The 25,683-nt window shown below is 34.9% G+C and overlaps 1 protein-coding gene across 3 annotated transcripts in view; it reads left to right on the plus strand.

The window, feature by feature from the left end:
* TRPM7 (transient receptor potential cation channel subfamily M member 7) overlaps positions 1 to 24,515 on the plus strand; it is a 125,834-nt gene extending 101,319 nt beyond the window's left edge. The window contains exons 28-39 of one of the 3 annotated variants that reach the window (XM_077764410.1): positions 303 to 396; positions 3,871 to 3,941; positions 6,390 to 6,424; positions 8,382 to 8,407; positions 10,785 to 10,835; positions 10,917 to 10,982; positions 11,530 to 11,813; positions 11,964 to 12,046; positions 12,210 to 12,415; positions 15,804 to 15,855; positions 15,970 to 16,076; positions 23,031 to 24,515. In XM_077764410.1, the coding sequence (XP_077620536.1) occupies positions 303 to 396; positions 3,871 to 3,941; positions 6,390 to 6,424; positions 8,382 to 8,407; positions 10,785 to 10,835; positions 10,917 to 10,982; positions 11,530 to 11,813; positions 11,964 to 12,046; positions 12,210 to 12,415; positions 15,804 to 15,855; positions 15,970 to 16,076; positions 23,031 to 23,161 (1,206 nt within the window). In that variant the 3' untranslated portion in view covers positions 23,162 to 24,515. Of the gene's footprint in view, positions 1 to 302; positions 397 to 3,870; positions 3,942 to 6,389; positions 6,425 to 8,381; positions 8,408 to 10,784; positions 10,836 to 10,916; positions 10,983 to 11,529; positions 11,814 to 11,963; positions 12,047 to 12,209; positions 12,416 to 15,803; positions 15,856 to 15,969; positions 16,077 to 23,030 lie in introns of those variants that run through there. The other 2 variants (XM_077764411.1, XM_077764413.1) reach the window with 2 other exon arrangements.
* Positions 24,516 to 25,683: the final 1,168 nt, after the last annotated feature.

Raw genomic sequence — 25,683 nt, forward strand, 5'->3', positions numbered from 1 at the left:
ATTTTATTATTTTACACACAGTTTTTAAATATTTTTCCCTCAATTTTTAAATGAAATTGTATTACTGTGGAAAAGGATCCGTTTAGATGGATTTATGAACAATAAGCAAGTAGGATATTTTGATGCAGTTTTTCAAGAATGTCATTGAAGAAAATTAACTGTAACTTGTAATATACCCTTTAGTGACCAGGTAGGTTGAAGTATATTGAGCTAAATAGATTCAGAGTCTCTTATACTACTTAGAAGATTTATTTGAAATTCAGTTTGATTGTTTTAAAATTATGTATATGTATAATATGCAGAATGATATTCCTGAAAACACTTTGAAACATGTGAGTTCTCATGCTGGATTTACTGAATGTCGCAAAACTTCTATTCCTCTTCCTTCAGAACAAGGTAAGGTCTTTAACTATGTGAATTATGCTACCAGACATACTCAGTTAAGCTTTAAATGTATTATTACGTATGTCACACACCTGAGCAGTGAATGTTTTGAGAGTCAGAAAATGATGATTCTGGTCCATCATTGTTGCTACACTCTCGAATAAAACACATAATCCTAGAATTCTGATATTTTTTTTACAAATTGTTTAGTCCTAAAGATGAAATATAAAGACTTGCTTTTTATAAATCTATTTTAATTGGTAGTGTCAGTAAACATATTTTTCTAATTTAACTTTTAAAATAGCTAATACAACTCAGTCAGTTGAGCGTCTGACTTTGGCTCAGGTCACGTTCTTGTGGCTCACGAGTTTGAGCCCCATGTCGGGCTCTGTGTGGACAGCTCGGAGCCTGAAGCTTGCTTTGTATCTGTGTCCCCCTCTCTCTCTGCCCCTCCCAAGCTTACACGCTCTCTCTCTAAAATAAATAAAAACATCAAAAAAAAAAAAAAATAGCTAATACAGGGGTGTCTGGGTGGGTCTACTGGGTAAGTGTCTGAGTCTTAGTTTCAGCTCAGGTTATGATCTCTAGGTTCATGAGTGTGAGCCCCACATCAGACTCCATGCTGGCAGTGGGGAGCCTGCTTGGGATTCTCTCTCTCTGCCCCTCCCCCACTCACCTCTCTCTCAAAATAAATAATAAACTTAAAAAACTTTTAATAGCTAATACATTTACTTAATTCAAAATTAAATACACACACAAACATTTTGAAAATAAGTCTCCCTCTCATTCCAGCCTCACATGTAACTACTGTTATTTTTATTTATGTTCTGGAGTTTCACATTTACACATCATATGTGATAGTAGTCTTTCCTTCCTCTTATTTTTTACACAGAAAGTAACATACCATACATGTTGTTCTGCACTTTTGGTTTATCACTTGAGAATTAAATGGACCAGGGGTGTTTCCATATCTTACGTTTTTATAAGTCAGTTATATATGCATATAAATTTATTATTCAACATTTCATTAATGTGCATGTAACCTTTATATGGTTCCTTAAGAAAAACATCACTTAACCTTCATTTCCCCTTCACCTTCACCATCATTTCCCCTTTAATTCTCTTCTGGTATACAGCAGTATCAAGTTGGACATATTCCAAGAGTGCAAGTTGGTTAAATATTAATATCAAAAATGTAATTGATGAGGGGCCTCTGGCTGGCTCGGTAGAGCATGCNTCCAGGCTCTGAGTTAGCTGTCAGCACAGAGCCTGACATGGGTCTCATATCCACGAACTGTGGTATCATGACCTGAGCCAAAGTTGGACGCTTAACTGACTGAGCCACCCAGGCGCCTCTAGACCATGCAACTCTTGACCTCTGGGTTGTGAGTTCAAGCCCACGTTGGCTGTAGAGCTTACTTTAAACAAACAAACAAACAAACAAAAAAATATATATATATATAAAATGCATGATAGTAACAGATTAGAGGAGAAAAATGATTTGATCATCTCAGTAGCTACAGAAAAGGCATTTGATGAAATTCAATATCCATTCATGATTAAAACTCTTAGTAAAGTTAGAATGGAGTTTTCTTAATCTGGATAAAGAGTTTTCGACCAAAAGTTATCACAGATATTCTACTTCATAATGATACATTGAAAGCCAGATGGGGAACCAAAGCAAGGATTCTGGCTGTTGCCATTTCTCTTTCATATTCTTTTTTTGTTTTTTTTTCCCATGTGTGGCTTTTTTGTTGTTGTTGTTGTTTGGTTGGTTGGTTTTGGTTTGTTTTTGTTTTTGTTTTTTGAGAGAGAAAGAGACAGAACCTGAGCAGGCAAGGGTCAGAGAGAGAGAGGGAGCCACAGAATCCGAAGCCGACTCCAGGCTCCAAGCTGTTAGCACAGAGTCCAGTGCAGGACTTGAACTCACCAACCATCAGATCATGACCTGAGCCAAAGTCAGACACCTAACCGACTGAGCCCCCCAGGCACCCCTATTTAATATTCTCACTGAAAAAATAAAACAAGAAAAAGATGTGGTAGAAGGGTTAGGAGGGAAGGAAAAAAAAAACCATTATTTTCAGTAACATGGATGTTGTTTCTAAAGTTAACATGCTTCTAATTTTGCATCCTCATATTTCAGTTTTAAACAATAATTATTGACCTCCCACTAAAGAAGACAAGGATCAAACTCTTCCTCTTCCTCCTTCTGTTTCCAGAAGACACAAACACATGCATGCACATGCACACACATTTACTCTTTTCCACTATATAGTTATAATTTTGACTAGATCAACAGTAGATTCTCTGCTATTGGACCACATTTCTTCAAGATATTCAGATACATAATGCTGTCAGTTTCATCATCTGCAAAAAGTTTTGCCCAGATGTTTCTAATGTACTTCAGTCTGGTCTTTTTGCCCTCTACACTTGGAATACAAATTTTATTCTAAGATCTCCCATCACCATTCATTCATTTTGAGGTTTTTCTTTACTGTGTCATAAAGTTGTGAATTGTAAGTTAACTTTAGAATTTAACATCCTTGGGCACCTGGGTGGTTCAGTTGGTTAAGCGTCTAACTTTGGCTCAGATCATCTCATGGTTCATGAATTCGAGCCCCACATCGAGCTCTGTGTTGACAGCTTGGAGCCTGCTTCAGATTCTGTGTCTCCCTCTCTCTCTGTCCCTCCCCTACTAGTGCTTTGTCTCTCAAAGAATGAATAAACATTAAAAAAAATAAATTTAAAAAATAATGTAATATCCTGACTTTCTAAATATAGGCTTAATTCTAAAATTTATTTAGGATAAAATAACAAGATATGGCACAGATGCCATTCTAAGTCATAGGAGGAAAGATGAATTATTTTTTCCATTATTGTAAATCAGTATATGTATAAGACTATTAATATGTATAAGATGATTAATTACAATGTTAGAATGGCAAGAGATTGAAATCATACCAAATGTCTATCAGTAGGAGTTTGGTGGTTATTCTGTATAATTATTGTATGGCCATAGTATGAAGTTCCATGTAGCATGAAAATAGAATAAAGAAATTTTCTGTGTACTGATATGGAAAGCTCTCTGAGCTTAAAGTTAAACCAACAGCAAAACCCCCCAATTATATTATATGTAATATATATTACTTACCATGTATGGTTAAAAAAAATGGTGGTTATGTACACACATACACAAAAAATTCCATGGTAGGATACACAAGAAATTTGGAAATAAGGAAGACTAAGACTTTTTCCTTCAGGCTCTTATTTCTTACTGCCTTTTTACAAAAATAAAATTGAATAATTTTGATGTTCTGCCAAGATACCTGTAGGCCTCATGTAACTATTAATGTTACTCCCTAGCAGTGTTAGGGAGAGGATAAATTCTCTTATGAAAGTTACACTGCATGTTGAAACACTTGTGTTTGGCTAGTTGGTATCAAAATATTTTAGTTGTATAACTTACTTTTTTAAATTTTCTTTAAGTGGAAAGTAGCAATAGAAGGCCATCTACTGAAGAAACTCATGAAGTAGATTCCAAAGCAGCTTTACTACCGGTTTGTACATTTCAGTTAATAAATGCATATTTTAAAATACTCATTTATTAAAGAAGAACTAAAAGATGGTGATATTTTGAGGTTGCGTTTAGCTTTCAAAAAATTTCACATTAAAAAACTGACAGTAGTGCATTTATTCTTAGAATAAATTAGCAATTTATTCTTTGAAAAAAGTTTCTTCCTGTAGTGTGAATAGTTAGGAATGTGTGTGTGGGGGTGTGTGAGTTATTTTTTTTTAATCATGTGATGTTTTTCATCATGATAAATGTAGTCTTTAATCCCCATCCCCTAGTTACTCTATCCTCCCACCACCTTCCCTCAGGTAACCATCAGTTTGTTCTCTGTAGGTGAATCTGTTTCTTGGTTTGTGTCTCTCTTTGTTTTGTTTTGTTTTGTTCTTCATTTGCTCATTTGTTTTGTTCCACATATGAGTGAAATTACATGTATTTGTCTTTCTCTGACTTACTTCACTTAGCATACATTTTCGTTCCATCCATGATGTTACAGATTGCAAGGTTTTATTCTTTTTTATGGCTAAATAATATTCGTGTGTGTGTGTGTGTGTGTGTGTGTGTACACGTACGTACATACACACTGTCTTCATCTATCACTGGACACTATCCTTCCAGTGTTCGACTATTACATATAATGCTGCAGTAAACACAGAAGTGCATGCATTCCTTTGAATTAATGTTTTTGTATTTGGGGGTAGATACCTAATAGTGCAATTACTGCATCATAGGTAGTTGTTTTTAACTTTTTGAAGAACCTCCAGACTGTTTTCCACAGTGGCTGTACCATTTTGCATTCCCACGAGTAGTGCAGGAGGATTCTTTTTTCTCCACATCTTCACCAACACTTGTTATTTCTTATGTTTTTGATTTTGACCATTCTTATAGATGTGAGGTGCTATCTCATTGTAGGTTTGATATGTATTTCCCTGATGGTGAGTGATGTTGAGCCTCTTTTCATGTGTCTGTTTGCCATCTGGATGTCTGCAATCAGTTCATGTCTTCTGCCCATTTTTTAATTGGATTATTTGTTGTTTGGGTAGTGAATTGTATAAGTTCTTTATATATTTTGGATGCTACCCCTTTACCAGATATGTTTTTTGCAAATATGTTCTTCTGTAGGTTGCCTTTTAGTTTTGTTGATTGTTTCCTTCACTGTGCAGAAACATTTTGATAAAGTCCCAATAGTTTATTTTTGCTTTTATTTTCCCTTGCCACACTCCTAGCAAAAAAGCGTTGCTATGGCCAATGTCAGAGAGATTACTATCTGCATAATAGGAAATTTTAAAGAAAAAATTTATTCAAAAGAAAGGCAGAAATCTCTGTATTGAAACTAGTTGTATGAAGTCATTCCCAGCCAGTTGAGGTAATATTTGATTTATAAACACTCTTTAAAAGCATACTCCGGCATCAAGACAAATAGCTGGGAGTAGAAAAATTGCTCCTTTATAGTCAAGTATAGAAATCAGTATTCATAATTATCCTGGATCATCAAGAACATTTTAACTTACATTCTGGTATAAGGAGATAAATTATATTATGGAAAGTCATGTTATTAAAAACACTATTTCAATGAGGAAAGAGGAATAGTGAACAGAGTTTCACAGTAACAGCTCATCCTTTTTAGAAAGACCCACCCTGAAACTAAGCTGCACAATTTTGCCACAAAAGTAAGTTCCATTGAAGATGATCTGACAATGCCAAATTACAGAACTTGTGGGATTCAAGTTACACAAACCTCTATTAACTAGAGATAGAATTATTGGTTATAAATTATAAAATAATATGATTAAAGTGATTAAAACCATAAAAGAGAAGGTATTACAAATAAGACAAAAAGAAAAGATACTACTCAAAAAGTCCTGGAAATTTAGATAAAAATCTAGAATAAAAAATAACTGGTGGTGGTTATAATAATATAGATTAGGCACAGCTGAACAGAGAATTACTAAACTGAATCAGAATGTAATTATAGAGTTATAATTAGATGGAAAAAAATACAGAATAAAAACAAATGCACATACACAGAAAAAGACTTCAATGAGATATGCCTAGATGTTTTTAGTGATTTGTTTACAGTGTGCATGATTTTAACTTTACTTTTTCTACTTTGTTACGTTTTTCTTTTGACAATGAACACATAATTATTTAGAGTTATAGAAACAAATATATAATTTAAGAATATAAAATTGTCATCAGAAATATAGCCAGACTGTAACTATGTTATAGGAAATAGCACTCATGAAATTCTTTATTCTACCTTGTGGAATGATCTTATTGTATTATATCCTTTATTATTTTTTTAGTTTAGTTGTATGAAACAAGGACTTCACATTAATTTTTCTGACTATAGAAAACAAAACAGAGTTAAACAGTTATGCTTCATCTAGAGAGATTTTTTCTTTTAATTTTTGTTTGTGTTTGTTTTTGACTAAAGGATTGGTTACAAGATAGACCATCAAACAGAGAAATGTAAGTAAGCCTTTTCTCATTGTTAACCTGAAAAGTATCATAGTTATTGAATGTTTTTTTTTCTGTTCTATGTGCCATCTTTAAAACACTCTTTTATCAGTGATGATGATTTTAATGTCTCTTGTCTTTACATAGAAGAGATTGGGGGAACTCATTTATTATGAGTTAATATATACATTTAAAATTACAACTTTATATAGTTATACTGTCATTATGGTGATGCTATAATTACTACTCTACTAAAATCTTCCTTATAATGATACAATTATAATTTTATTTAGTCCTGTTTCCAACTTGTGGAATAAATTTATTCAAAAAATTTATTTGACACTTTAGTTTTGCACTTGGCTAACTTTCTTTGCCCATCTTTGTAATTAACAAGCTTCACACCTGCTTTTGGAAAACACGTTGATAATTAGAGTAGTAATACAGAAAATACATTAGAAAGCCTGGACACAGGGAGATCCACTACAAAGCTGATGTGGTAATCTAGAACTGAAAGTGGAAACAAAAGGCAGTCTGACAGGTAATCATCCCCAGAAAGTAAAAATTTTTAGTACAGATTGAACATAAAGAAGAATCAAAGGTAATTTATGTATTGCTAGACTGAGAATTAGTATTTTAGGATTCCAAAGGATGTTTACAAAAGAAAAAGTCATCTTGGTTTTTTTTGTGTGTTTGTTTATTTTTGAAGGAAACAGAATGTGAGTGAGGGAGGGGCAGAAAAGAGAGAGAGACAGAATCTGAAGCAGGCTCCATGCTCTGAACTGTGAGCTTGTCAGCACAAGCAAAAGAGAGTTACTTTCTCATATGGACTATTTGATTAGGAACCGCTGTGTTTTCCCAATTTCTTTCTGTGCATCAGAAATGTATGTGAATATAAAGAGAAGAAAATAAACCATGTGCCACATGGGTATGCAGTGTTCAAGTTCTTTGGGTATTCTGGGCCTTGTATGGCACTTGGAAGATCAAACTGTAATCACGTCTCTTCAGAGTATACTATCTTTTATAACCAAAACCATAGGATGTTAATGCAGAATAGGTACTTGAAGTTGATGTTAACTCAGCTAACAAGAGAACATTGTCTTACAGAATGGTGACCCATAGAAGTTCCCAGAAAGGTAGAGTTGGTCAGCACTATTTGGCTGCTGAGAAAAGAGTAGTTTATCAACAGCAAAGGGATAATGCTAGGGTCAAAATACTTCCTATAATAAAATGTTTATGTTAAGATGAAAATCAGTAGGAACCATCAGATCAGATAGAAGGTAAGAGCTGGAAAGAGACTGCCGAGGTTCTCTACTTCGAAGGTCCTTTCTGAATCGAGTCTTTTTTTAGTCTTGAGCAAGGCCATAGCTGTATGATGGGAGAGCTAAGCCTCTAACCCATTTTACCTGATTCTCATTGCATTCTCCTCTCTATTATATCTGTCTCTTTAATTTGTGCTGGAATCCATAGGATTAATAGAACTTCTCTTTGGTACCGATGTGTATTCTTATAAATAAATACGTTCAACATTGGGGGAAAAAATTTTTTTTTCAACATTTTAAATTGAGTTTTACCAAATGACATTTGCTATTCTCTCAGTTCTTCGCCCATCAATTTTGTTGAAGTATTTTTAGCATTCTGCAAAGTCATTTCAAACTATTCTTACAGTATAGTATGGTATAGTATAGTTTAAATTTATCTCCATGAATAGAAAAGTTGGTTACTACTGAACCTTCAGTTTGACAGGAGGTACAAGTTGTTGATAAAGTATATATAAATTGATATATTTATACCCATGTATGAATTTGCCATTGGCGCTACAGGCAATAGCATGTATTCAAACAAAAGTGAATCTAGATCTCAGAATTACTTTAATGTTATTAAATAATCATAATAACTTTACAAAATAAATTATGTGTTAGCCAAAACAAAAATTGTGTCACAACTTATATTTTTTGGTGTGTTTTTTTAGGCCATCTGAAGAAGGAACGTTAAATGGTGAGTCCGTTTGGTAGATTTAATGCAAAAAAATGAGGATTATACATGATCTGTTATATTACAGTAAATACCACATTATTCAAACTAAGAAACTTGAGACTTTGTGTTTGAAAGAGCCATGGTGGTAAAAAATTCTTTCCTCAGCTTGTTTCTTTTCAGTGTAGTAGTTTCATAAATACAAGAACTCACCATGTGAATGATAAATCTTTAATGTCACACTAGCCCCCTTCATCCCTGTGACCTAGCCTGCTCTTTCCCTTGTATACCCTGTTGTAGTGAATGATACTCTTTCAGTCAGCTAGGGAAAATCTGAGAAGGAATTATCCTTGACCCCCTTGACCTTGTACTCACAGAGTCCTCATTTTTAGACTCCATCTTCCACTATACATTGTTCTGCTGCTTTCAGTTCACACTTCATCATTCTTTAAACCTTTTATTGAAGTATATATAACATGCATACAAAAAAGTAGAGAGAAGTCTCTCAGTGAATTCTCCCTAAGCAAGTATGCCCCTGTAATAAACACCCAGGACACAAAACAGAATGTTGCCAGTATCCCAGCTCCTCGTGTCCTCTTGTTATAACCTCTGTCCCTGAATAATACATGTATAGTTTTGTCTCTGTGTTTTGTCTATGTAATATAAAAACGGAATCATAAAGTATGTACTTTTGGTCTGGCTTTTTCCTTCTAACATATGTTTATGAGATTCATCAATATTTTTTATTATAGTGGTAGTTTGCACATTCTCATTACTATGTAGTATTTCCTTGTATGAATTTATTGAATTTATCCATTCTGTTATTTGATGGGCATTTCAGTAGCTTCCATTGTATGATTACTATGAATAGTGCTGTTGTGAGCAGTCTTGTTCATATTGTTAGGTTAAACATGTATTTGTTTTTTATTGAGCATATACCTAGGAGTGCAATTTGTAGGTGGTAGGGTATATATATGTTCACATTTAGTTGTTACTGTGCCATAGGTTTTTAGAGTTGTGCCACTTAAGCTCCCTTCTAGTCTGTCTTTTATTCTGCCACCAAACTGACTCTCCTCTGCTTTACATTTTCGTCACTGTTATTGGTTAAATGATGTCCTTTCTTAGCATGGCATATTTGGCTCCTAACTACTTGATATTCCCTGATTCTGTAGCTTTACCTCCTACAGGCATGCCTGTACTCTTGCTCATTACTTTACAGTCCTGGTTACATATCCAAGTACTTATGGAGAATCACCTTATGCTGACACACATCTACAGAATTAGAATATTTCAGATTGAAATCTGGGTAGGTGTCCAGTGAAAAAGCCCCACAGGTGATTCTGATTTATGTTTATTATAAATTTATTTATATCTGTTGTACATGATATATATTTATGTGTATAAAATTAGTTTTGAAAACTGCTGCTTCTATTCATACTAAACAACTTGGAGTTTCTCAGGTGTAGCATGTGCTTTACAGTTCCATGTCTTTGCAAATGTTGCCCTCACCACACCACTGTCTTCCAGGCTACTTTCCCCCCCGCCCGCTTCTCTTTCTCTGAGACATCCTTCAACCTTTCTGCAAGCAGAAGGCATTTAGTACCCCTCCTCTATAGCCCTATGATGTGTTATATACATCATATATACATGTATATATACAGTCCTATAATATATATATATAATGTGTATATTTTATACTTCCTACATAGTATTAAAACTATTGACTGATTTCCTTCTCAAGACAGTAAGTTCTTTTTCATTTATATTCTGTAAACTTTACACATGGCAGATTCAATTGATTCTCCATTCTTCTCATTACAGTTAAAAAGTACAGTCCTCGGGGCACCTGGGTGGCTTAGTCGGTTGAGCGTCCGACTTTCGCTTAGGTTATGATCTCGCGGTTTGTGGGTTCGAGCCCCACGTTGGGCTCTGTGCTGACTGCCAGCTCAGAACCTGGAGCNAGTCCTCAAATACATTTAAATATGGAGGAGGGCTTTTAGGTATGTTTCACATTCCAGAAGCTCATCTTCTTATGGTCTGCCCACTAAAATGGTTACTTAATTACAGGCTCCAGCTCCTAAACGTTGAAGACTAAAAGATCTATTCCTTTTTGAGTGGGGTTTGAGGGTATGGGAAAAACGCAGCTTATGACAGGAAAGTGTGAAATGTCACGTGCTTTTTCCCTTCCAGGTAGCTGAGAGCACAGTTAGAACTAATCTGGCACAGTGAAAAAGGATAATAGAACAAGCACATGATGAGTATATTTTAGTACTTGTTTTTTCTGTTCAGTGAAGAGAGCTTGTATGAAGGGAACTTAAGATGATTATACAAGAATGAGCAAAAATTTTTATGCCACATTAGTACTTGTAAAAGGGTTTCATTTGTTTATTTGCCATTTTAGGTCTTGCCTCTCCATTTAAACCAGTTATGGATACAAATTACTATTACTCAGGTCAGTACTATTAAAAACAAAATCTAACAATATTTTGGGCTTTTAGAAAGGATTTCATTATTTTTCTCTCATTTTGTGCAGCTGTGGAAAGAAATAATTTGATGAGATTATCCCAGAGCATTCCATTCACACCTGTGCCTCCAAGAGGTAAATCCAAAAAGTCAAGACATGAAGGAGAAAATAAACCTTTTGTTAATAATGTGATTTTTGGCTGTTATGTAGAACATGGGTGGTAAACAGAAAGAAGGGTCACGTTAAGTGTCAATTTCATATAAATTTTAATTAGCAAGAGTCAGGTATAGTGTAAATAGAAGGAGTGATGTGTGTATTTCTAGCATATCCAGAAGTAAGAATGTTTTCTAAATAAGAAAGGGTCTTAAGCCATTGTTTACTGTAGAAACCATAGATAAATTGACATCACAAAATTGTAGAACAGTTTTCTTAAAGTTTTTCTTGAAAATGGTCATAATTTCAAAAACACTTATCATTACTAATATACATGAATTTAGAAATATTAGTAGATTCTTGATTTGTGAGCATCTGTTGCCCTTAAACTTCCTTTATAAAATTATAACTTTGTCCAGTTCATTTTCTGTGTCTTACTTAACAAGACACCTGCCAATTTTTATTCATTCTACTTTGTGATTTTAAAGAATCATAATTTGACCTTAAATTGTGTCCCTTCATCTTGCAGGTGAGCCTGTCACAGTATATCGCTTGGAAGAGAGTTCACCCAGTATACTGAATAACAGCATGTCTTCTTGGTCACAGCTTGGTCTCTGTGCCAAAATAGAATTTTTAAGTAAAGAGGAGATGGGAGGAGGTTTACGGAGAGCTGTCAAAGTACAGTGCACCTGGTCAGAACATGATATCCTCAAATCAGGTCATCTTTATATTATCAAATCTTTTCTTCCTGAGGTGGTCAACACATGGTCAAGTATTTATAAGGAAGATACGGTTCTGCATCTCTGTCTCAGAGTAAGTGGTAGTGAATGTGTAACATTAGAACCTTAATTTGAGCTTCATGTTTTCACTTCTGAAGTATGTTAAACCAAAAAACTCTTAGTTTCAGTGTTCAACAAGGGTTTTTTTTGTGTATTTTTTGTTGTTGTTGTTGTTGTTCTGTAGGAAATTCAACAACAAAGAGCGGCACAAAAGCTCACGTTTGCCTTCAACCAAATGAAACCCAAATCCATACCATATTCTCCAAGGTAAATCTTGACATTTTTCTGAGATCTTTCGGTTTTATATAGATAGCATTATCTTTTGACTTTCATTATTAATGCTGAATATTTAATTATTTCCTTATTTTAAAGCTTAATTAGAATTTTGTTAACGAAACTACTAGTAACATCTATAACTGTTTTTCATAAGGTTCCTTGAAGTTTTCCTGCTGTATTGCCATTCAGCAGGACAGTGGTTTGCTGTGGAAGAATGTATGACTGGAGAATTTAGAAAATACAACAATAATAATGGTGATGAGATTATACCAACTAATACACTGGAAGAAATCATGCTGGCCTTTAGCCACTGGACATATGAATACACAAGAGGGGAGCTGTTGGTACTTGATTTACAAGGTAAATTTATTAAAGTGTTGCTAAAGTGAAATTGTACAGTAGACTCTCACCTATTCATGTGTTATGAATGATATATGGTAATCTTCTAACTTATAGATAGGTAAAACCTCAGGTCAGTAGAAGCTATTAAAAAAACAAGTCAATAGCAGCCACAGCATATAGCCATTAGGGCCCCGAATAGTGAGATCTTGCTACCTTGATTGTTACTTACCTAATACATATGTTTTGATGAGCAGAAACACATGCATTCCACTATTCTACTCTTAGATGTGTATGTAGCCTAAGTCTTTTAAAACTATAAAGACTGTTTTATTTAAAACAGTAGTATGTGTTCCTTTTGTTCCTGGTGTTTGAACTAAACACCTAAATAGTTAATGGATTAAAATTCCCATTTTATTTGCTTCCAGTTCTTTGGTTCAGGAATTTGGACGGGACATAGTGGGGATGGCTTATCTCTGCTGTCCCCTCAGAAGGCTCAGATGGCTGGAGAACAAGTGTGTACAGCTTGACTAGAGTCAAATGACAGAGGTTTCTCTTCACTGACATCTGAATCCCTCAGTTCACCAAATGATCTCTCCACATGGCTATTTAGCTGTGGCCCTTGTCATAGCATGGTAGTTTCAGGTAGTTAGACTTATACATAGCAGCTAGTTTCTGAGAAAGCAGAAACTCTGAGGATTATGTCCAGAACTGGACCAGATCTCTTACTCCACATTTTGCTGATCAAAGCGGGTAATAAGGACAGCCCAGTTCAAGAAGTGGGGAATGGATTCTAACACTTGGTGGGTGGAGTAGCATCTTTACAAGGAAGGAAAAACTGATCATAACCATTTTTGTAGACAGAATCTGTCATACATGGAAAAGAAAAAAATGGAAATTGTGGCTTGGAGAAGGCACATTTGCGTAGAGTATTGTCTGTCTGCAGGATCAGAAGAAAATAAAACCAAGCAAGTTGCCAGCTCTGCCTGAATTGTACTTTCTCATCATAGCTTCCATGATTTTTTTCCTGAAAGAGCAGCCTTAATTTCAAATATCAACATAGACTGCATTTCAAAATCACATTAAGAATGGTTATTTAGAATGTTTATCCTTTGATGACTTTTTTTGTTACATACATAGTCACAGATGTAAAGGATTTTGCTGAAAAGCAAAAGACATGGATTCAAACTCAAGAAAAAATCTGTGTAAAAATAGCTACCTTTTTTTCAGTAGTTCGTTTTACATAAATGATTTAATAGTATATAAAGTAAAAACTGATATATATATTATGAGGACAATCCAATTAAGTAAAAAGGATCTTAAAGTATATTCTTAAATAGTATCATTTAATTATCTTCAAACATGCATATGAGGTAAAGCCAAACAGATTTTGTCTGAATTCTTAATTTAAAAGATGGTAATTAGGATATCTGGCTGGCTCAGTCAATAGGGCATGCAACTCTTGATCTCATGGTCATGAGTTCAAGCCCCATGTTGAACGTAGAGCTTATTTTAAAAAAATAAATGAAAATAAGGGTGCCTAGGTGGTTCAGTCGGTTAAGCCTCCAACTTTGGCTCAGGTCATGATCTTGCCGTCTATGAGTTCGAGCCCCACGTTGGGCTCTGTGCTGACAGCTCCGATCCTGGAGGCTGCCTCACATTCTGTGTCTCCCTCCCTCTTTGCTCCTCCCCTGCTAGCACTGTGACTCTCTCTCAAAAATAAACTTTTAAAAAATTATTAAAGGGGAGCCTGGATGGCTCCATCAGTTAAGCGTCCAACTTCGGCTCAGGTCATGATCTCATGGTTCGTGGGTTCGAGCCCCACATCGAGCTCTGTGCTGACAGCTAGCTCAGAGCCTGGATCCTGCTTCAGATTCTGTATCTCCCTCTCTCTCTCTCTGACCCTCCCCTACTCATGCTGTCTCTTTCAGGAATAAATAAAAAAACATTAAATAAAATTAAAAAATAAATAAAAATTATTAAAATAAATGAAAATAAAAGATGGGAGTTATTTTCAGTAAACAAAGTAGTGATATTCTTTACATCACATTATTACATTAATAGGTTTCTGGAGCCATTTTTAATAGAAATATTTTACATAAGAGGCACCTGGATGACTAGGTCGGTTGAGCATCCAACTCTTGATTTCACCTCTGGTCATGATTTCACGGTTCATGAGTTTGAGCCCCATGGGCTCTGCACTGATAGTGTAGAGCCTGCTTGGGATTCTTTCTCATTAAAAAAATATTTTACACAATTACCACAAACAAATAGTATGGAAATACATAAAAAATAAAGTTTCCCCCATTTTATTGTTTCTCTAACTTTGATGAAGACAAATACTGTACACAGATAGAGGGTTTTTTTTTTTCTTATTTTTAATCATTTTGTTTGTGATTTTCCTCCAGCTGGGATGATACCGAGTGTGTGTGTGTGTGTGTGTGTGTGTGTGTGTGTGTGTGAGAGATTTGCTTTTGTCTACCTAACAATATATCATAGACATCTTTTGGGTCATTACTGGTAAATCTGGGTTACTGCTTTTAATAGGTGCATGCATGACAACCTATAGTATGAAAGAGTAGCATGATTTATCCCCCATTTTTTTTCTTTTTTGCTAATATAAATAGTGTTGCAGCACATATACTCATGTGCTGCTACTTTCATTTCCATAAAGTGGATTTCTCAATTGGCTTAGTAAGAAGAGATGAATGCAATTTTAACAGCTACTGGGATACTTTTCCCATAGTTAGCACTATATATTAGTGCCCATTTCTCTACAGACTCTCTAGTACTGAATATTCTTAATCTTTGCCAATCTGACGAGTAGTAGGTCAATAGGTATTCCTTTATATGTATAAATAGATAAGAGAGACTGAAAATATTTAACCACACTTTTAACACCTCTGGGGAGGGATGGAGGTAAAGGAAGATGTCACAATCTTTTTATGTAATCTGAATCTTTTGCAAGAATATAAATAAATGTGTTAGTGTATGATTTTTAAAAATCAAAAACACTTTAAAAATGGCCTATAAATTATACCCTCATGTACCAGAATGTTCTTTGCTAACTAAGGTGAAAAAAGGGAGGTCATGTAGACCGTTTACATAAGCTGTTTGTTTGCAGCTTTGTCCCTGTTGCATCAGAAGGAATTGACATCAGGAGCCCACCTGCTTGTCTACCAGCTCTGACAATTAGCTCTTAATTCCTGGTGTGGGAGCTATGTTTTTCCTATGTGCATTGTTAAGGTCATAACTTATGAAGTATCAAGAGAGAAAAACTATACTCTTGAATAACTTAACATGTGTAATAATTGATGCTATAAAGGGTCTCATAACTTTATTATGCAAATGTCAATGTTTATATCAATTATATTATATAAATTATCTTTTTTTATATATACATGTAAAGGTGTGGGTGAAAATTTGACTGATCCATCTGTGATAAAAGCAGAAGAAAAGAGGTAATAAGTTTTTAATAATTTCATGAAGATACTTTTATCATTTCAAATTTTACATTTCTCTTTGCATAAACTGCCTTTTTTTCCCTTTTTTTTTTTAAACTACCAATTCCACAGATCCTGTGATATGGTTTTTGGCCCAGCAAATCTAGGTGAAGATGCAATAAAAAACTTTAGAGCAAAGCATCACTGTAATTCTTGTTGTAGAAAGCTTAAACTTCCAGGTAAACATTTTCTTAATCGGTATAATGTATAAATTGTTAGCACATTTGATTACTACATCTTCATAAAGCTGAGGGCATAAATGCGCATTGTTTAATAAATGGATCTATGTTTTAAATGCTTTTAAAAGTACAAAGTATGTCATTAATATATTTATTATGTGTCTGCTTGATGCCAAGAAATATGCTAGATGTTGACAGTACAGTAGTGAACTAGACAAACATCTCTGACCTCAGTGGAATTTAGTCAAATCTTAGATACTGACAGGATTAACAGGTAGGGCTGTCATTAATGCCAAATAGAAGAGCTAAGATGTCAGGGAGTGCTACCTGAGGAACTGACAGATTGCCTAAAACTGAAGGTTAAATTAGACTTTAAAGTTAGCCTGTCAAAGAGTTGGAGAAGGAGTATTCCATGAAGCAGGAACAAGAACTACAGATATAGTCTCTCAGGATTGTAATTTCATTTTATATTTGAAAAATTACAAGTTATTATTGAATATAAGTTATAGCACAGACCAGTGGTTCTCACTCTTGGTGTGTATCAGCCTACCTGTGAACCTTTTTAAAAATTACGACTTCCTGAGGGGCGCCTGGGTGACTCAGTTCAGTTAAGCGTCCGACTTCAGCTCAGGCCGTGATCTCTGTGAGTTTAAGCCCCACTTCAGGCTCTGTGCTGACAGCTTGGAGCCTAGATCCTGCTTCTGATTCTGTGTCTCCCTCTTCCTCTGCCCCTGCACCACTCACGCTCTGTCTCTCTCTCTCTCAAAAATAAACATTAAAAAAAAAAAAGTTTAAAAAAATTACAGCTGCCTGAGACTCACCCTTGAACTGTGTTTTTTAAAGTCCCTGTCATTACAACCGATAGATAACACAGTAGTTAAGAGGTTGGAGTTAGGAGCCAGGCTGCATGGGTCCAGAAAATACCTATATTACAGAGGTATGGGGGTTTTTTGGTGGTTTTTTTGTTTGTTTTCTTTTAGAATTAAATGAATTCGTATTTGTTAAGTACTTAGAACAGTGCCAGGCACATATGGTAAGCATGTAAATGCTACTGTTTTGTTTTTTGTTTTTAATATTTATTTATGAGGGAGATACAGAATCAGAAGCAGGCTACAGGCTCTGAGCTGTCAGCACAGAGTCTGATGCGGGGCTCAAACTCAACAAACAGCATGATCATGACCTGAGCCAAAGTCGGACACCCAACCAACTGAGCCACCTAGGCGTCCTAATGCTACTGTTTTTAATTGTTGATTGTTAGTATACAGAAATAACCATTAATTTTTGTGTTTGTTTTTTTTTTCTTTCTTTGTTGACCTTAGTTTTGTTTGGTTTGGGTTTTGTTGTTATTGTTTGGGGTTTTTTTGTTTTGTTCTATTTTGGTTTTGTTTTTTGTTGACCTTGTATCCTACGACTAAACTAACTTAATTCTAGAAGTTGTTTTGTAAAGTCCATGGAATATTCCATATAGATGGTAAAGACAGTTATATTACTTCCTTTTCAACCTATATACCTTTTTTTTTTTTCTTGACTTTTACACTGTCAAGGAATTGCAGTACAGTGTTGAATAATGAAAGCAATAGCCAGTAGTGACAGTAGAATCTGCTTTGTTCATGGTCTTAAAGGGAAAGCCTTCGGCCTTCCACCATTAACATAATGTTAGCTTGTAAGAGTTTTTTAGATGTTGAGAAAATTTTCTTCCACTTATTGTTTCTTGAAAATGCTTATCCCAGGGGCGCCTGGGTGGCTTAGTCGGTTGAGCGTCCGACTTTCGCTTAGGTCATGATCTCGCGGTTCGTGGGTTCGAGCCCCGCATCGGGCTCTGTGCTGACTGCCAGCTCAGAGCCTGGAGCCTGTTTCAGTCTGTGACTCCCTCTCTCTCTGACCCTCCCCTGCTCACGCTGTCTCTCTCTCCTAGAAATAAATAAAACATTAAAAAAAAAAAAGAAAAAGAAAATGCTTATCCTGAATTGGTGTTAAATTTTGTCAGATTTTTTTTCTGCATGTGTTTATATGGTCATTTGTGTTTCTTTCTTTAATAGGTTAATAATACATTTTATTACATTGATTTTTGAAATGTTGAACCAGTCATGCATTCAGGACAGGCTACTTTGTCATGATATCTTTTTTTATGTATTGTTGGACTCACTTGATTCATATTTTGTTAAGGCTCTTTGCATCTGTGTTCATGAAGAATATCGGTCTATATTTGTGGTTTTTCCCCTTGCACTCTTTTTCTCTTCTTTTGCTGTCAGGGCAATGTTGAACTTAAAAATAAGTTAGAAGGGTTCACACCTCCTCTGTTTTGGGTAACATATTGTATAGAATTGCTACTCTCTCCATTTTAAATATTTGATAGAAATGTCAAGTAAAAACTACCTCAGTCTGAAGTTTTGTCAAATGATTCTTAAATAACAGTTTAATATTTTATTTGATGTAGGATTGTTGGGATCATCCATTTTTAAATTGAGTTTTAGTAGTTTGTGTCTTTCAAGGAATTGATTTGTTTTACTTAATTGTCAAATTTATGGGCATAGGGTTATTTATATACTAATCTTATTTTATAGTCTGGAGTCTAGTGAAATCTCTATTTTTATTTATTTATTTATTTGTTATTTTTTTTACAAATAGTTTATTGTCAAATTGGTTTCCATATAACACCCAGTGCTCATCCCCACAAGTGCCCTCCTCCATGCCCATCTCCCCCCTCCCCCCCACATCCATCAGTCCTCAGTTTGTTTCTCAGCATTCAAGAGTCTCTCATGGTTTGCCTCTCTCCCTTTCCTCCACCATTTCCCCCCTTCTTCTCCCCCATGGTCCTCAGTTAAGTTCCTCCTAATCCTCCTATACGTGCAAACATGTGATATTTGTCCTTCTCTGCCTGACTTACTTCGCTAAACATAACACCCTCAAGGTCCATCCATGTTGCTACACATGGCCAGATGAAATCTCTCTTTAATTATGATAATTTGGTTTTTGTTTCTTGGTCATTCTGGCTAAGGTATATCTGTTCTCTTGATACCTTCAGAGAACCAGCTTTTCTTTTCATTGTTTTACTCTACTTTCTGTTTTCAGCTTCATTGATTTATTCTCTATTATTTCTATCTTTCTGCTTGCTTTGAAAGGTCATTTGTTCTTTCTCTAGTTTGTTAAGGCAAAAAGTTGGATTATTGAATTGATGCCTTTTCTAACAAAACATTTACAGCTATAAATAAATGTTTTTTAAATTTTTAAATGTTTTTATTTATTTTTGAGAGAGAGCGTGCAAGCAGGGAAGAGGCAGAGAGAGAGAGGGAGATACAGAATCTATAGCAGGCTCCACGTTCTGGGCTGTCAGCACAGAACCCAACATGGGGCTCAAACTCGTGAACCATGAGATCATGACTTGAGCCAAAGTTAGACGCTTAACTGAGTCACCCAGGCGCCTCTCTATGTTAATTATATTTGAAGTGGGCTTCTAGCATACAGTGTATAGTTGGGCCATGGATTTAATTTATTTTTTGTGGGTTTCTTTTTTTTACTTAACAATTTCTGTTTTTAACTAGTGTTTCAGACCCTTTACATTTAACATAATTATTGATGTGATTAGATATAGATCCTCTGTTTTATTGTTTTCTGATTAATGCCTCTTTTTCCCCCTCTGTTTTAGTATTCAATTTTATCTTTATGTTTATTTTTTTAGTGGTTGCTTTTAGTTTTTCTTATCAAAAATGTGTATATTTTGCCTTCATTCTTGAAGGCTGGTTTTACTGGATCTAGAATTTTAGGTTTATACTTATTCAGAAACATTTAGAAAATGTTCGCTGTCTTCTGGCCTCTGTTATCTCTGATGAAAATTCTACACTCATCTGAATTGTTCTTCCCCTATATGTGATGTATTGTTATAATCTAGCTTGTTTCAAATTTTGGATTTTCTGCAGTTTGATTCTGATATGTCTAGTTGTAGCTTTCTCTGAGTTTATCCTGGTTCAGGTTTACTTAGCTTCTTGAATTTGTAAATTTATGATTTTATCAAACTGGGGGAGTTTTTTAGCTGTTCTTCAAATATTTGTCCTGTATCAATCTCTTTTCATCTCTTCTTGAAACTCCCATAATAATAATATTAGACATTTTTATATTGTTTCCCAGGGACTTGAGGCTCTGGTTATTTCCTTAAAAATTATCTTTTGTCTATTGTTTAGGTTGAATAATTTCTATTGATCTATCAAGTTCACAGACTTTTTCCTTATTCTTCATTTTTTCATTCTGCTTTTAAGCCCACACACTGGATTTGTTGTTTCAGTTATGTTTTTCAGTCCTATAAACTTCCTTTTGGTTCCTTTATAATGATTATTTCTGTATTTAAAACTTGTTTTTTCATTCATCTCAAGTTTGTCTGCCCTACCTCCTGAAGTATGGATATAATAGCTGGCTTAAAGTCTTTGATCATTCCATCTGAATAATCTTGAAGTTGGCATCTCTTGTCTTTTTCTTTGAGAATCTTTGAGATGTTTCTAGTTCTTTGTATCTCTAATAATTTTAGAATGTGTCCTGGATATTTTGAATAGAATGAGATTCTCATTCTTACTAAAAATCCTCTAGAGAATGTTGATATTTGTTAATTTGTGTTAGTAGGCTGTCAGCTCAGTCAAGCTCCATTTACAAGTCCTAGTCTACCTGTTATAGCTGTGATTCCAATGTCAGTTTAGTTTTCAAAGCCTTTTCAGTATTACTTAGGTCTGCCTCACTGTGTCAGACATAGTCACGTCTGAGAACTGAGTGGTGGTCTGCACATAGTTTAGTCTTCAAAGCCTATCCTATGCTGTCTTTTCATATATGTGCCACTCAGAGGTGAACTTGGGATTTCATACACAAATTTATGGTGTCCCTCTCTCCATTTTTTTTCCTTTACATGATTCCATGTTTTGTGATTTTCAAGGGCTTCTTTTTGGTTGGAGCGGGGCAAGGGCCGGAGATGCAGGTGGGGCACGGATGAGGTACTCTGCTGCCACTGCCTCAAGAGTGCCTCTTCATGACTAGGGCTTGTTGTAGGTAAGGGCCAGAGGAACAAAAAGACGGGATTCCCCTCAACAGTCTCCATCTGATCCTCTGGCCAGAAAGTCTTAAGAGCTTTTTCTGTCCATGCTACTATATATTTCTGAGATCAAGCCAGCTATCTGTAAGTCTGAGCTTAAAAAGTAAGAGAGGGGAAAAAAAACCAGGAAACTCCCCATCAATCTAGTCCATTCTTCAGCTTTTGATCCCCTTCCTCAATATGTCTGCTCTTACTTTTCAGGAGTCTTAGATAGTGGCGTTATGCTTATCTGAAGGATTCTTACTTATAGTCAGTGGGAGAGATTGAGTTGAATATGCTTAGTCCATTTTAGCCAGAACTAGAACATAACAGTGGTGAATTTAATAGCCCAGATATAATGTTTATTTGGTTTTGGACCTAATAATATTTTAAATAGCATGTCTATTTTTTTAAATTAATTTTTAAATTACTAATACAGTCAAGATTTCATAGCTTGGAAGAGACAGATCCAAATCTGTCATTTTCTAGAACATATTAGAAGTCAGATGATTTGTCCATGGTTACACCATAAGTTAACATTTTCAGGACTTGAATTATAATTGGGTTTCTCTCCATTGTTCTTGGTGTACAGTACAACCAGAAATTAATTTGCACTCCCTAAGGCCACACTAGCACAGTCTTAAATTTTTCAAAACGTACTCATATAGTAGCAAATATATATTTGGATCATTGAATATAGGCTGCTACTCAAAATGAACAGTTAATATTCTGAGTGTTAGCTCTCTTTTATATGGAGATAAAAGTATAAGGATGTATGCATGACTACGGTCAGTTTTAAGTTAAGTTAAAGTTGATATTACTGCATTGTTTTCCACTTCTGCAACTATTGTCTATAGCTCCCAAAGTGATTTTCATCCTGTCCCATAGTTATAAGTGTAATCTACGTACTGATAGTACCATCTTTAACTGAATGAAAACTTACTGTCTTTCCTGAGTTCCTGTTTCTATATTCAGTTTCCTACATCTCTACTGGGTTACCCTAAAGTATCTTTATAAGTAATATGTCCATTCCAAAACTCTTGACTTTCATTTCCCACCCCTCATTTCCAACTCAGGTTTACCCTGAGTAAACCAATGTTTACTCAGTTGCTTAGACTCCAAACCTAAAAGTTAATTGTTTTTTTTCTCTCACCTTTCATAGTCAACCTTTTGAACACTGTCTACTCTGATTCTGAAATCTTCCTAGAATTTATCTATTTCTCTTAATTTTCATTGTCACCATTTCTTTCATGTGTTCTTGCAAAATGCCCATAACAAGACTTCACATGGCAATCAGAATAGTCACTTAAATTTGATTATGTTCTTTCCTTAATGTTGCTTAATACCTTCTAACAAATTTTCATTGTAATCTTGTACCCCTTACCATAGTTTGCGGCCCATAAATCAGAGGTCAACAAACTTTGCTGTAAAAGGCAAGGTAGTAAATATTTTAGGCTTTGTGACCCATATGGCCTATATCTCAGCTACATGGCTGTATGATGGTAGTGCAGAAATAGCCACAGAACATCTTCAAACAAATGAGCATAGCTGCATTCCCATAAAACTGTTTACAAAAACAGGCAGCAAGTGAGATTTGCCTCACTGACTATAATTTGACAACCCTTGGCCATTAACTGTTGCTTGACCCCTTTTGCTACCTATGTTTCCATTCTTACATGAGTTATTGACTCATGGTCAGAGCAGAATACTTAATTTGCTCAATGAATGAATGAATGATTTCATTTTTGTATGTATATATTTTGTGACTTTTGAATTTAAAACTACTTCCTAGAAAATAGATCTAGCACATTTAGAGGAAAATTGATTTAGAAAATGTTCCTAACTTTTTTATTTCTAAGAAATACTGACTTTTTTTTCTTTTTTTGTTTGGGGTGTGAATATAGATCTGAAGAGGAATGACTATACACCTGATAAAATTATATTTCCTCAGGATGAACCTTCAGATTTGACTCTTCAGCCTGGAAATTCCACCAAAGAATCAGAATCAACTAATTCTATTCGTCTGATGTTATAATATTACTGAATCATTGTTTTTTTGCCTACATCTCACAAAAATGTTACCTTGTCATTTTTCCTTCAGGAGGAAATTGGTAATAGAGAAAAGCGTGTACAAATGAATATGCTGATTCTGGCACTGTTAAAAGGTCGATATTCTTTTGACCTGATTAAACTAGTCAGTCAGGAGCTCCCTATAGGATACAGCTGGCAGCTGTTAAATTTTAAAGGTAAAGGAAAATTAGTATTTATAACTTTTTAAAGGGCTCTTTTAGCAGAAGATTTCATTTGACTTTGTTCTGATGAGGGTGATACCCTCTCTCATGTGGTGCAATACCATTAACCAAAGTTAAGTGTCCATGCAGATTTTATTGGCAGCTGGTTTACTGCCATTCAGCTAGTGAAATGAAGAAATCGCCCAGCCTTTTGGTTAAATGGCAGACGTCTTCCTCAGTATGTTTTAGTGTGTTTAGTGATGATGTCACTCATCCCCAGCTAGATGCTTGTTGGTCACGGGAAAGGAGATGACTTGTGATAGTAGATCCATAGGGATACAAGAAGCCTGAGCTGAAAACTATTTTCAAAGAGGGACTTTATGAATCAGGAGTAGGCTCCATATTTAAAGATGGAGCCAATTTTTTTTTTTGTTAAACAGAGCCCAAATTGTGCAAAAGTATTAGTGTTTTTTTTTTTTAACGTTGTTTTATCAAGTCATTGTTAAGTAGAAGAAAGCCATGGTAGACTGCTATAACCTAAATATATCAGAGGAGAAACTTAACTCGCTGTTGAAGAAAAGTTACCTTGAAAAAACAGTTAAAGTGCTTTTTTCCCATAACTAGTGACAGCCTGGAAGCTACACACTTCTCCAAAGATCTTATTGACAGTGTATTAGATCAGAATGTAAACATAAATTCTTGCATATAGTTAAAATTGTGTAGGAACACCTGAACACGAATATTGTTTGTGGTACTTATTTAAGAAATTGAGTTGGATTATCATTATGTGATGTCGGGAGATTGCAATGTAACTTTATGCCAATAAAATGTACTTTAACTGCCCCAGATACTGTTGAATACTCAACAACAAGAAAAGCTTTCATCTGACTAAAGTTTTACTATTTGATTTTTTTCTTTTTGTTTCCTAGGTACTAATTTTAATTTTTATTTAGGAAGGAGCAGTGTAAATCTTACTTGTATTCAGTAGTGTATCTCATAGATACAGACAAGGCAAGAAGAGATGAGCTGTTTAAATAGTGTTTAATATTAATGGGGGGGGGAGAAAGAAAACCTGTATTAAAGATATTATTACTATATACATTTTGTATATCATTAAATCTTTAAAAGAAATTAAATAAATTTATTCTTGTTTACAGATGTTTAGTGGGTTTAATCATTCTGAAAAATTATCCATGTTTTCAGAGCATTTTATTAATTTCAGAGTATCAGCTTTTTTTAAATGAACCATTTTGTACACCTAAGCCTTTCACCTTCTGTCCTGTGTATTATTTAATGTGGTCTTGGTTTCCTCTTCTCTCTCCTTCTCTCTTTTTTAAGTCTGTTTCTTGTTATGTCAGAAAATGGAGATATGGGTTATCTATTGATGTTTAGTTTTAGGTTGATTATTTTCATAACACGTTAACTGTAACCAGCATTTATATAGCACTTAATATGTGCCAGGCATCACTCTAACTGCTTTACATATAAATTAAGATCCATTTAATCCTTGAAAAATATTATGAAATAGATGTTATTATCTTGTGTTGCCAACTAGAAAATAAAAGCATTAGATAAAATAACTTTCGTAAGATTCTTAGAATGTAGCAGCACTAGGATTCAGACCCAGGAAACTGGCTTTTGTGTGTGCTCTAGAGCCCCATGTTATGTTGACTTTCAAGCATAATGATGATTGGTTTCTTTACAGTTCCTGGTTGCTTTTCTGAAATAAATCTACCCCAGTTGCCTTTTTTTTTTTTTTTTTTTGGTTGACTCTGGAAGGTAACAATTTACCTGAAGACCACATTTCTCATTCCAAAGAAGTATAATCTTTCCTTAGATTACTAAATTTCATCATTATTACTCTGGTCTGAAAGTATCATTTGCATAATCTCTTTAGCATTTTCTTCTCAGTGTCATCCTGCTGAGAACAGAGCTCCATCTCTTTACCAAATTTCTTTTGAGAGAGAGAGCAGGCAGATGAGCAGGGGAGGGGTACAGGGAGAGGGAGTAGAGCCCAACGTGAGGCTGGATTTCAGGACCCTGAGATCATGACCTAAACCAAAATCAAAAGTCAGACACTTTAACCAACTGAGCCACCCAGGTATCCCCCAAATTACTTCTTAAAACCTCTTCTGCAGATGTTCTCTGATCATTTGCCTTCTTTGAAAGTAATACATGTTGGTTGTGTTGGAACATAAGGTAAATATTTTTAAATGTAAAGAAAAATATAAAAATTACCCTTGTTTCCCAGCCTTAATTCCTTGGGAATTCCAATGAAGAAAAGAGGACATGGCAGAGAATAGAGAAAATTCTGAGAGTGATTTCT

Source organism: Crocuta crocuta, unplaced genomic scaffold (genome assembly GCF_008692635.1).
Source record: "Crocuta crocuta isolate KB4526 unplaced genomic scaffold, BGI_CrCroc_1.0 scaffold102, whole genome shotgun sequence".
NCBI classification, from domain to species: domain Eukaryota; kingdom Metazoa; phylum Chordata; class Mammalia; order Carnivora; family Hyaenidae; genus Crocuta; species Crocuta crocuta.